At 37.7% G+C, this 12925-nt stretch overlaps 1 protein-coding gene across 4 annotated transcripts in view; it reads left to right on the top strand.

Annotated features, from left to right (window-relative positions):
* Positions 1-12925, top strand: part of PRKAG2 (protein kinase AMP-activated non-catalytic subunit gamma 2) — a 231013-nt gene that overhangs the window by 215463 nt on the left and 2625 nt on the right. For all 4 annotated transcript variants that reach the window (XM_050915876.1, XM_050915877.1, XM_050915878.1 and 1 more), the window contains 7 exons: positions 1152-1197; positions 2000-2054; positions 3965-4091; positions 4880-5045; positions 5385-5422; positions 9219-9365; positions 11681-11774. In XM_050915876.1, coding sequence (XP_050771833.1) covers positions 1152-1197; positions 2000-2054; positions 3965-4091; positions 4880-5045; positions 5385-5422; positions 9219-9365; positions 11681-11774 — 673 coding nt within the window. The remainder of the gene's footprint in view (positions 1-1151; positions 1198-1999; positions 2055-3964; positions 4092-4879; positions 5046-5384; positions 5423-9218; positions 9366-11680; positions 11775-12925) is intronic.

Consider the following 12925-nt stretch of genomic DNA (forward strand, 5'->3'; position numbering starts at 1 on the left):
CTACCCTTCACCTATGAACTCTTCAGCTTCAGCAGTGTTTGCAGAGGTACCTGACAGAGAAGAGCTGTGTAAGGGATGACAGGCACCTTTGGCCTAGGCTATAGCAAGTGCAATTACTATTACAAGTGACTGGCTTGCAGCTTGATACCTTTAGGGAAAGGTAGCTTTCACATCTGAAACATTTTTAGAAAACCATCAGCAAGATGGAAGGAGGTACTGTAGGGAGGTTGTACAATCTTTTGACAAAGAACTTTGTGAAATAGCTGCTGAACAGCAGGAAGTTGGTGATGTGACCATGTCTTTTTTGGTTTTGATTTTGTTTTGTTTTAAACTTCAAAGACTGGACTCTTGAGGGTGGTTTGATGTTATTGCTGATCTGATCTGATGATAAGCTGCCATCAAAAGGTGCAGACTTGCCACATCCTTTGTCCAGTGTCATTTGCCTGTCCTTTTGGTGAGCCAGTTAAGGAAGCTAAACCAGCAGAAAACTAACAACGTTTTTGTAACTTTTTTTTGCCTGTTTGGTTCCTGGGGCCAGCTGAACACAGGTCAGATAAGCAACGTTGCTGGCACAGAAGTGCTGAGAGCGTGCATGGCTTAGATGCAGTGTCTGAAAACATTTGAAGAATGTAACATCAGTAAAAGATTAAACTTTGGGGGGGAGGGGAATACAATGTTGGCTCTTCTGATTGAACTGAGCACTAAACCAAGTGCTCTTGCTTGTTTGTAATCAAGTAACAGTACAATTCATCTCTGTTAGCATTATGAAGTCAAGTGATCAGGATAAGCTTTTTACTGGTTTGGGTGTGTGAGGAATTATCAGAGGGTTTACTCTGGCATGCTTGTTTTAAGGTGAGATAAATTACTGAGGAGATGCCTTTGAGTCTAGAAGCGATCTAGACTACAAACCTAGGCAGGTAAAAGATCTTTCCTGTCTCCTGAAATGATAGGTCCAGTATGGTACTCTGCACTGAGCAGGATTGCACCCTTTCTTCTTATTATGGCCAAGAAATGTTATTCTGGACTGTTCTTACTCTGTTAGATTGCCTGCAATGAAATGTAACGAAATTACTCAGGTCTTTATAATATTGTTAATGATGTTGTGTTTAAAATTAATACTTAAAGCTAAACTTTCCATCTACTCATTGTAGGTTCAGATTTATGAACTGGAGGAGCACAAGATAGAAACCTGGAGGGGTAAGATTATTTACTACTTGGTTGATAATTTTCTAATGTTTTTTCAGTATAGTGGATTTTTAATTAATCATAGACTTAGCTTGTCTCTCTCCTCATAATTTTTAATGAAAGCAGAAGTAGTAAAAGCTTGTCCGTTGGCTCCTGCTGCTTATTTTTCTGTCTGAAACAGTATGTGGACTAGAGTGATCTGGGCTATATACTACTTTGCCACTCGTTCGTGATTAGTACCATCTTGCTCTTTAAGAAAGAAAAAAAGAAACTGGAGTAAGGCGGCATGTATGGCTGTAGCATTGATGAGTATATGTGGAATGGAAATGTATCTGAGCCAGGATGCAGAATGAATAGATGACCCTACATATTGAGTGAACTGATGGATGAGCAGCAAGCTATGCCTGAGTGAATTCCATGATGGGACTAGAAATTTGTACAACATGCAGGGTATGAACAGAAGTGCTGAATGCAGGGAGGAAGCTTTATGTAAAAAATAGACTATGTGCCATGAAATAATATATAGAAGTACTCCATGCAGCAGACCCTCACAGAAAAGGAACTGGTAAAGAATTATTTGCTGTTGTTGCAGTGACCCCTGGTGGTAATCAGTTTGGTCCCGCTTTTAAAACTTTTGTCTTTTTAATGTCAATATAGAGGAATACACGTAAGTGGTAGAACAACTAAAGTAACTGTCTGTATTGCTGTCTTTCTTCCACTTAATTTTGTATGGATGAATTCATAAAACCCTTTCATAAAAAAAGCTTATGTTTTCATATAAAGTGGTAATGGTCTATTAATTTTCTGTACACAGAGCTTTATTTACAAGAGACATTTAAACCTTTAGTGAACATCTCCCCAGATGCAAGGTAGGATTTTGCTTTTCAGTCTGCTTAACTTGAAATAAACTAACTCCATCTCAACACTGAATTTAAGACTTCTTTATATAATAAGAAACAATTTATATTGTAAACTAGAGTACAATTTATGAAGGACTGTCTTTTAATATAATCAAGAAGGTGTGGGAGCTTTTTTTTATTGCGAGTGAAGACTTTTTTTAATTATCCAAAGAAAAGAATTTTTAGTTAAACTTTTGTCTTTTATCAGTGTAACTGTTTTGGTAAATGAACTAGACATGGATCAAAATTAATTGTCCAAAAACATGCAAAAAAGGCAACATGATGACCCTTCAAGCTAGGCTGCAAGTCATGTTCATTTCATGAAAATCAAAAACTGTACAGAGCCTTTCAGCTGTCTTTGTTCCCAGCAATCATAGTAATTGAAAACATACAGTGCTTTTCAACGCAAGTAACTTCCCTTAACTAAAGGAAATATCTATGTTTTGTTCTGCTCTACTACTAGGTTGTGTTCCTTAAAATATAAATGACTGTCCTTTTCTTCTTGATGGAATTTGAAAGAAATAGTTTTTAAACTGCCATTATACCTTATTTACCAAAGGTAACTTGAGAGAGAGCTTTAGCTGATCACTTAACAACTTGAGTACTACTTAATCACTGAACCAGAGAGTGAAGTTCTGATTCTTGCTTTCAGTTTGTGGAATAGGATTGCTTATGTCCTGTCAAAGGAAACTGGTGAAGGGAACTCTAGTGATTACCTCAAAGTAATGATATGCTGTATCCTCAGTAGAATTGCCATTAAGTGATGAATAAGTCGTTCAATTAAGTCATAAGGGATGTGTTTTCAATGGTAGCTGGTTGCAAAGAATATCGTTAAGACAACAAAATAGTATAATTGTTTTCAGTCAAAGGTGCAGCAAAAGAAGTATTGCAATAAAGAAGATGCAGTAGGACATGTATAAAAAGATACAGCAAGTCAGCTTAAGACCTGATCCAGAAATGGACTTGGGTTCTGTGACAATCAGACTGCAGCACTTAGGAGTAGTTAAATGCTTACTCCAGGAGTGGAATCTACAGTGCAGTGGTGGGAATCTTGACTCCATGTATATCAAATTGGGATAGTTCATCCCTATAATGGACTCAGAACATATAGTTTATTGTGTATGGGAAGAAGCCTACTTCAGCAAGTAGGCATTTATCAAAATTTTATGAACTTTATTACTTACTAGTTTATTGCAATTGGTGGTCAGCTGTTTTAACATTGTCTTACTAGGACCAAGGAAAAAAAAAAAAGTGCTACTTGCAAGAAGATCAGACTTGCACAGGTTGGAGTATTGCTAAATCATAGTCTGCAGCGTTAGGAGGAATGTTTCAGATCTCCTGAGAATAACTTTTTGCCAATCCCCAATGATAATTCAGTGAAATTATTAGATAATTGTTTTAGCTTAATTGCATAAATGCACTTATCCATAAAAATGCTCTTCCTAGAAAATGTTATAGAAGTTTGGGACTGAGATGCATTAAGTGCAAGAACATTCTGTTTTTCACTGTTCGTCTGTCTCTGAACAGAAATATCCATTCTTAGTGCAGGGATACTGTGAGCACAGCACAGTACTCACTGGAAAAACAGTTCACACTTGTGAAGAAATATTTCTGCTATACTTTCTACCACAAAAAGTCACTTTCCATCACATTTTCTTACTGGTTTCAGATGTTCATGAGCATATCGTTGTTGATGTGTTTTACCAGCTGCAAAAGTTTAATTTGAAATCCCTTAACTTCTCTTTTCTATGACATTAAAGATAATGCAAATAATTACTCATCACATGTACTTCATGGGGGATTGTAAATATGTGTATACATCACTTGACATTATTCATTGTCAGCTAGAATTCATTAAAAAAAAATGTTTTTCTCCTCAGCCTTTTTGATGCTGTATATTCATTGATCAAAAACAAAATCCACAGATTGCCAGTTATAGATCCAGTCAGTGGAAATGCACTTTATATACTTACCCATAAAAGAATCCTCAAGTTCCTCCAGCTTTTTGTAAGTATTTCAAGTTCTGCTTTGCTTAACTGATTTTTTTTTTTTTCCTCCAGGAGACCTCTTTAATGTTAATTTAAGTCTTAGTACAGAAACTTCTTGATAAACTTCCATATTCATTGTGTCTGTGTGTATCTTTTTTTTTTGATAACTGAGAAATTAAAGCTTGATGTAGGACCTGTACCTTACCTTCACTTTGTTTTAGTCATTTAAAGAAACCTAAACACCAAGGACTTGTCTTGGCTATTTGAGTAATTTGCTGTCCTTTCTGGAAGATCTGCTCAGCTTCAGAAGCTTGTTTACGTGAAAAGAAAAATGAATTGTCTCCCAGAAACGAGATTATCATTACTCACTGTAGCTTATGTTAGTTACAGGAATGAATAGGAGGCCAAACCAAGCAACAAGAGTTCAAAATAAGCATTCGGTGTATAGTATGTTTTGCTGTCTTCTCTCTCCAGTTTCAGTGGGAATGACATAGCTTAGGATCAAAAGCTTTTAGTGATGGGTTACTACAAAAATAAATAAATGAGCAAAAAACTTAGTTACATAGTCTTAATTTAGAGTTTGTTTGAACAGAAGTAATGCTTCTGGAGCTGAGCTTGTTTTGCCTTTACGTTAATCTAGTAGCAGGTTACTGTAATGATCTGTAACTCTCATTTGGAATCTGTAGATGGATGAGGGAATAGAGATTTCCTAATATATATACCAATCATTTGGAAACATGGTAGGTGTAGAAAATATGGTAGGTGCAGAAAACTGCACAGTAAATACATTCATTCTGACTTTCCTAGATGTCAGAGATGCCAAAGCCTGCCTTTATGAAGAAGAATCTGGATGAACTTGGAATAGGAACTTACCACAACATTGCCTTCATACATCCAGACACTCCTATCATTAAAGCCTTGAATATATTTGTAGAGAGAAGGATATCGGCATTACCTGTTGTGGATGAGTCAGGTGTGTGGTGGGTCTTCTGTATACAAAAGTGTGGTAAGATAAATGGCGCTGAACCCTGGATTGATGGGGGGGGGGGAAGAGGAGAAAGAATAAAAAAATTAAAAAAAAAAAAAAAAAAAGGCAGGGGGGAGAAAGGGAATATAAAGAAATATTTATGCAAGATGTAGGTTGATAGGCTGGGAAGAATTTCATGGTTTGGTAGGTTGTTTTTTTCCCATCTTTCCTTCTTGACCTGTCTGTTTTGTTTTTGTATAATTATAAGATAACAAATTAAAGGAGGAAGCAAGAAACCTGATTTTGTATTTTAAGCACTTTATTAACTTTTGTTTTTCTTTTTAGGAAAAGTTGTAGATATTTATTCCAAATTTGATGTAATAGTAAGTATATCTCTTAAATTCTGTTAAATATTTTATATGCAGTAAGCATTTGCAAATTAATTTAATATGTCAATTTTGGCTATTTTGCTCCTTACGCTTTAGTTAACAAACTGAATAAAACAGATTCAATTCACCCTGCACAGCACTTTTTTTATTATTATTTTTTATTTAAGCTATCCTTAGTAATACTACTTGTACACAGGCATCTACTGCTCTGGATGTTACCCAAAATTAGATCTGGCTGTACTCTTACAAAAAGAGGGCATAGGCTTTTTATGTTTGTTTCTATTTTTGAGATACGATTTTCTTTTCCCAGCCGCTGACATTCCACAGTCTGTTTTCAAAGAGAATGCAGATTTCTCCGTGCAGTCTGGGTGCTTTGTACGACTTGACCTTCTCAGTCAATTAAAACTACTTGGCTTGTTCTTTTGTGTGAGTCTCTGACTCCAGAATATTGCATCTGTATTCCTTCTGGTTTAGATCTAATTCAGGCCACTATTTCTGGTTTTCCCTCAGGAGTGCAACAGCGTAGTCAGATTCGTACCATGATTTGCCAACCTCGGAGAGCAAGGGCTCTTCTATTCTTGTGGTCTTCAGAAACCTGAAAAATATATTTAGGTTTCTTTATCCCTGACCCCTCCCAGCTGTATGTACCTGCCTTCTAATTGAAACTTCTGTTAGCTACATTATTTTTTAGAGATTTAAGTGCCCAAGTTGCTTATTCCACCAGCCTGCTAGTGCTAATGAAGAATCCAAATGTCTGAAATGCTGCGTAGAATGCTTTCAGAAATATGGAGAATAGTTCCAAATGGAAATACTTTAAGCTTATAAATATCTAAACAGTGCTCTTAATACTGAAAATTTCACGATGTCAGTGTTCTTGCCTGTTGTATTGGGTTTGCATGGCAAGGTTTTGGTAGTGGGGGGGGGCTACAGGGTGGCTTCTGTGAGAAGCTGCTAGAAGCTTCCCCTGTGTCCGATGGAGCCAATGCTAGCCGGCTCCAAGACGGACCCGCCGCTGGCCAAGGCCGAGCCCATCAGTGATGGTGGTAGCGCCTCTGGGATAACAGATTTAAGAAGGGGGGGAAAAAAACTGCAGCCGAAGAGAGGAGTGAGAGCATGTGAGAGAAACAACTCCGCAGACACCAAGGTCAGTGAAGAAGGAGGGGGAGGAGGTGCTCCAGGTGCCAGAGCAGAGATTCCCCTGCAGCCCATGCTGAAGACCATGGTGAGGCAGGCTGTGCCCCTGCAGCCCATGGAGGTCCACGGTGGAGCAGATATCCACCTGCAGCCTGTGGAGGGCCCCATGCCGGAGCAGGGGGATGCCCAAAGGAGGCTGTGACCCCGTGGGGGACCCATGCTGGAGCAGCCTGTTCCTGAAGGACTGCACCCCGTGGAAGGGACCCACGCTGGAGCAGTTCATGAAGGACTGCACCCCGTGGGAGGGACCCCACGCTGGAGCAGGAGAAGAGTGTGAGAAGTCCTCCCCCTGAGGAGGAAGGAGTGGCAGACATAATGTGTGATGAACTGACCCAAACCCCCATTCGCCGTCCCCCTGCGCTGCTTGGGGGGAGGAGGTAGAGAATTCACGAGTAAAGTTGAGCCTGGGAAGAAGGGAGGGGTGGGGGGAAGGTGTTTTTAAGATTTGGTTTTATTTCTCATTATCCTACTCTGATTTGACTGGTAATAAATTAGGTTTTTTCCCCCAGTCGAGTCTGTTTTGCCTGTGATGGTAATTGCTGAGTGCTCTCCCTGTCCTTATCTTGACCCATGAGCCTTTTGTTACATTTTCTCTCCCCTGTCCAGCTGAGGAGGGGGAGTGACAGAGCGGCTTTGGTGGGCGCCTGGCATCCAGCCAGGGTCAACCCACCACACCTGTCTTTTCTAGGCATTTGTCTTCTTGTTCTTTGGGATTCTCTGCTGTGTAAGATCCTGTTCTGCCATAAAAGCTGGTCAGGGAATAGGTAGTAGCTGTAGCGAGAGTGATCTAACATATCAGAGACAATGAAATTTCACAGTTGGTGGGTTCAGTGTTTCAGTTTATTTTGTAACTGCGTTAGACTTTGAGGCAGGGCATCCTTCCTTTCTTTCCCATTCTTTTTCAGAAAGACTCCAAAAGGAGGAGGGTTCCTTATATTTTTCACTTCTTTTCTCATTTTAAGTGATGAGGCAACAAAAATTACAGGATTTTTAGAGATGCTGGATCATTTCTTTGGAAAAATTACGTATTAGGATCAGGGAAAAAAACCTACCACAAAGGCTTTAGGATATAATTGTTTGCTTCCAGCTAGTAACATGGGAAAGAGTTAGGGCATCCATCAATTATTTGAGATTTTCCTCACATATACTCGTTTGCTTATTAAACGGGGGGGGAGATTCTGTTCTTAAAAGATAATCACCTCTGAGGCTTCCAGTTTTTCATCACTCTGCTTCAACTTGATCTTCAAGCTTTAAAAGAAGAAAAAACAATTTAAAAATCTGCAGTGTATAATCTGATCTTCCAATAAACATAGAATTCAGAACATTCAACTTGTGATTTTTAACTTTAAACCATGTGGCTAATATGCTTAGTTAAATCAGTGTTTTAAGCTATGCCTGTATATACAGCTGGCTAAGTTGATAGATTTCTTTAATTTTAATAGAGTTCTGAATTCATTTTCAGGTTTGTGATGGGAGAAACCTGGGAATGGTGTGATGGTATAGAAATAGCTTTATATTACACTAGTTATTGTGTGTAGGGTGACTTCAGTTTGCAGAGGCTTTTTATGTCCTCCTAATGTCCTTCATTAGGAATTAGTTAAATGAGTTAACTAAAACTGCTTGTATCTTCATGATCATCTCAAACCTATCTTGTCATGTTCAGTGTAATTCAATCTAAAAACTTGACCAATCACAGTATATTGTAGCCAAAAATTAATCTCATTTTATTGCTTGGTCCAGTGTTTTCATTTTAAAGGTCTGTCTTTGTTCTTCCTTCAGTGCTTCAGTACACAAAATCAATAGGCCAGGATGTGCCAACACTATCAAAACATCACTATGGTCTCACCTACAAAGAAAGCTTTTGCTGGTCTGGACAAAGTCCTCTTGCTACAAGCATGGTCCTGTTCTTAAAATGAAAGTTGAGAATGTTAGCTTTCAAACTCTTTTAATCTTCTTACTTTTAGTGGTGGTGATGGGTTTTTATCTATATTATTTTTATAGTACTTATTAAAATATATAGACACTTTAAAAAAAAATTGTTGTCAAATGGCAGTGCCAGCACAGTCCAGGAGAGGGAGTTTGAGCCCACAAATAAGAAAGGTGAAGAAAATCTTTAGTTTGTTCTCTACTTAGATCTCCACTAAGATCTACTTCATGGGTGGTGTTCAGAGCAGTTGGTGTCCTCCTCTATCCTATGAAAAACAAACAAAAAAAATTGTATATTCTAAAAGTATATTCTAAAATCTGTAGAACTTCACCTTTACATTTTCTACTCATGGCAAAAGCAGGATGAGTGACATCAAGCCAAATATCAGATAGCAAAGCAAGGAGATTTTCATTGGCCTAATGCATATAACAAAACAGTTTTATCAATTAACCCAGTCTGTCATATGGTGTTTAACATGATTGCATGCTTGACTGTTCCCAAAAACTGAAGCTGAAGAGCATCTGCTTTGTTTAATATGTGACTTGGAATAGACTCAATTTACACCAGAAGTGTGTACATCTACTTGATGCCAAAATATTTACTTTATTGAGTACTTTATTACTAAGTACTGAGATGTGTTATGTGCCTTGGTTTGGTTTTTTTTTTCAGAATCTTGCTGCTGAAAAAACATATAATAACCTAGATATCACGGTGACACAAGCCCTACAGCACCGTTCTCAGTATTTTGAAGGTGTTGTAAAGTGTAGTATGCTGGAAACACTGGAGACCATTGTGGATAGAATAGTGAAGGCTGAGGTGAGTTCGCTTTTTATTTTTCCCTTTACTGTAAGTTAAAAGTTGTATTACCAAACTAATAAATAGTAGAAATTTATCCTTTCTAAGTTATTTTGGTTACTTGGTGAAAGTATTTTTTTCATAACTACATGTGTTGGGTATCAGTTTGCTTTATAGACTTAGATTATAGATGCTTATAGGGATGTACAGAATACTGTACAGTAAATCTGTAATAATACTTGGTTATTTGCATTTCTGTTTTATGACATTAACTGAATGCAAAGCTTCTTTGACAGAATCAAGTTTCTTCCAAGCCTGCCATAAGTTTTGCAGACAAATAATTCTTTAAACTCCAGCTTATAGCTAGGTTGATTGGCATATTGTACAATTAGTTAATGCATAGAGTCCTGTGTGCTTTCCATTCTTTTTTGGTGCTGTTTATTTGGTTTGTTAGTACTGGGAACTTTCTTATACATAGAGGTGAATGAGTATGTAGGTCTTCCTCCCCTGTTATGCCTCTGTGCAGAAGAAAATCAGTATTACCAGTTTGAGTTGTCTCCAAGGTGTGATCGACTCCATTTAGCTGCTTTGACTTCTTCAATTACAAGATGATTTTTTTTTTTTTTTTTTATCTTCAGGGCTGTAACCATACATACACTTGATATGAGTAAAACTTCCACTTTGTTAATAGCCCCTTAGAACCTCCATTAGGCAATTTTTGCTTGTAACTTTCTGCATCTGCTTGATTTTCTTCCTGAAGTTGAATAATTTTAGCATTGCTGATATACAAATTTCAGATTCAGATAATTTTATTACTATCTTAAGAAGCTTTAGACATTTGGGTTTTCAGAACAACTCCTACCCTTTGGTTCAGTCTAAACATAGTGAGATTATATGTAAAAGTGAGTCAGTCAAAACTACAAGCTATTTTTAGCTGCCAGACGAGTGCTTGATCTTACTGGAAATGAAACAATTACATTGTCCATTTTTCTTGAATTCATTACACTGAGAGAAGAATAAAATGATTAAATATGTGCATATACAAAAACTAATAACCCCATCTAAAATATCACAACATAGTTTCATCAAAAAGAAAATGCAAAAATATTTTCTCTCCCTTCCTCCCTCCTTTTCTTTCTCCCTGTGTCAGGTGGGTATGACTGTTCAAATAATTCAGAGCTCCTCTTTTCTTGTATCTGACTAGCAACGAAGTGGTTGACCTCAGCCATAAATTAACATATCTATTAAATCAAGACTGATGCAGCTTTCTTGCTATCACCTCTGTGAGAAGATGAGAAAAATTCTTTTCACTTTCTTCACCATTATATCTGATTATTTGAACTTAAAATAGTGAAGAGAGAGAATTCACTTAGGTAAAAAGTAAACATGTAGTAGGCTCTCAACTTTTGACAAATACCCTTTTTAGGATCACTTACTTATGAGCTGGTTCAGCTGTGATGTTTAGGTTCTACAATTCTGTGCCCACTTGCAGTAGGCTCGGGTGCCAGGACTGACGTTGGGGCACTCTCCTGGTTCTGCAGCGGTCTTTCGCTGCTGTAGCCTGCTCTGGCCAATGAGCCTCAGGATACAGGAGTATCCACCTACTTTCCCTACAGTTAGGACAAAAGTTTTGTAGTATAAAAAAGTTTCCTAGAATAGATTTGTAAGGATAAGATCATTATTTAAAAATACAGTCTTACTGTTGATAAACCTTTCTTCCAAGTTGAATCCGTGTGTTTATTAACTCTACAGTAAGTTTGCACAGATAAGTTGAATCTTTTTTTCTGTCTTCATGCAAAATAAGGATTTTAAAACCAGTCTGGCACTCAGTTTCAATTGTGTAGCCCTACAAGAAAAATTGGGTTAAAACCAACTTGGACATGTCAAGACACAACAAGTTTCAGTGCTGTGCCTCTCTGAGAAAGTATTTTTCAGAAGGAAGCCTCATTTTATTACTGTATCTTATTTTTTGAGGTCGCAGGCTGAGTTGGGCAGAGCCTGTAAACTGGGGAAAAGTGTTTGATGTGAGTGCCACTTTTTGAGAGCAGAAGAATTTTAAAGACCTAGATTTTGGCTTAGCTGTCACTTCAGATCTGATTTTGTTGTCATGTCAGATAGCTGTGTGCTTTTTAACCATGCACTAGTTTTCATTTATGCAGGGCAAGCATGTTTGTATTGCTCTGTGAGATTGGTATAGCTAACATTTTGAACCATTCTTTTATTTCTACTTGTCTTCATACTGCATTACTTTAAGATTTTTTTTTTTTGTTTTTCTTTGCTTTAGCTATTACTTCAAATCAGGCAAATATCTCTCAAAATATTTTCCCTGCTTGCAGGTTCATCGTTTGGTGGTAGTGAATGAAGCAGATAGCATTGTGGGTATCATCTCCCTTTCTGACATTCTACAAGCTTTGGTACTCACACCAGCAGGTATGGATGGTGCCTTCTGACTTCTGCCATAAGTCCTTTGGCAGTGTGTACACCCTACTGGTTTTAATTTATTTGACAATGACAAACTTTTGATTTTCAACTTCTGTAACTGTTTGATCATAGTTCTCAAATACACTTTTCAGTTCTCTTCAGGAAAAAGCTGACAAAATATTAACTGTCAGTCCTTTGTTCACTGAGGAATGCATGCAGAAGCTTCATGAATGTCACTGCTGTTCATGTATCTTTTTTTTTTTTTTTTTTTTTTTTAGGAAAAAAGGTCTTGATTAATGTTTTAACAGGAAAAACAGGATGAAGTTGAATGTTGCATGTATAGGCATCACCTACAACAGGGCACCTTCCCCACCTTCCTGAATTTCTGTACTCTGGCCAAGTGCTCCTAGTGTGGATGCAGCTGTGCTTTCCTCTAACTCTGCAAAACCGCCTCCTCAGAGCCTGCAGTTGTCCAGCTATGCTGTGGGTTTTGGTTGGCACAGCTATGTCAGAGACGGCCACCAGAATTATTCCAGTAGAAATCTCTAGCGTATTACTAAATGTGATCAGGTTCCTTTTAACAAGAGTATCCAACAATAGGTTTATTTCTGCTACTTTTATGTTGGTTCGTTCAGGGGGCTTGGTTTGGGGCGGGTTTTTTGGTGTTTTTTTACGTTTTGCCCAAGTTACTAACCTGCTTTATGTTCTTAATTGTAACTTCACTTTGATCATATAAATGACTTCAGTGTCACAAGAACTAAAGCAAAGCCCTCTTGGCTTTGTGAGGAAGACAAAAAATGTCTTGAGGATCACAATTTTGCCTCAAAAAAAAAAAAAAATCAGACTAAGCAAACAGAGCTGGATATGTCCTTCAAAAAAGAAAGCCTAAATGTGAGCTTAACTGGGATCTCTTACTTGCACTGATAGATAACATGGTAATGTAAAAGTCTTCCTCCTCTGTAGATTTAAAAAAAACCTAACGTAGCTTTTTAAAATAGTAAGATTTCTCCTCTGAAAAGAAGTAATCAGTGATACTGCTGGAGGTATTATGTTAGTGCATCTGGTTCCTTTTAATGACCTGGAAGAGCAAGTAACCCAGCTTTCTGTGAAAGGTATGGATGAGTATGAGAAAGCAGCCCAAAGGCCTGGGTCAAATGGGC

This window comes from Gymnogyps californianus, chromosome 2 (assembly GCF_018139145.2).
Source record: "Gymnogyps californianus isolate 813 chromosome 2, ASM1813914v2, whole genome shotgun sequence".
NCBI classification, from domain to species: Eukaryota; Metazoa; Chordata; class Aves; order Accipitriformes; family Cathartidae; genus Gymnogyps; species Gymnogyps californianus.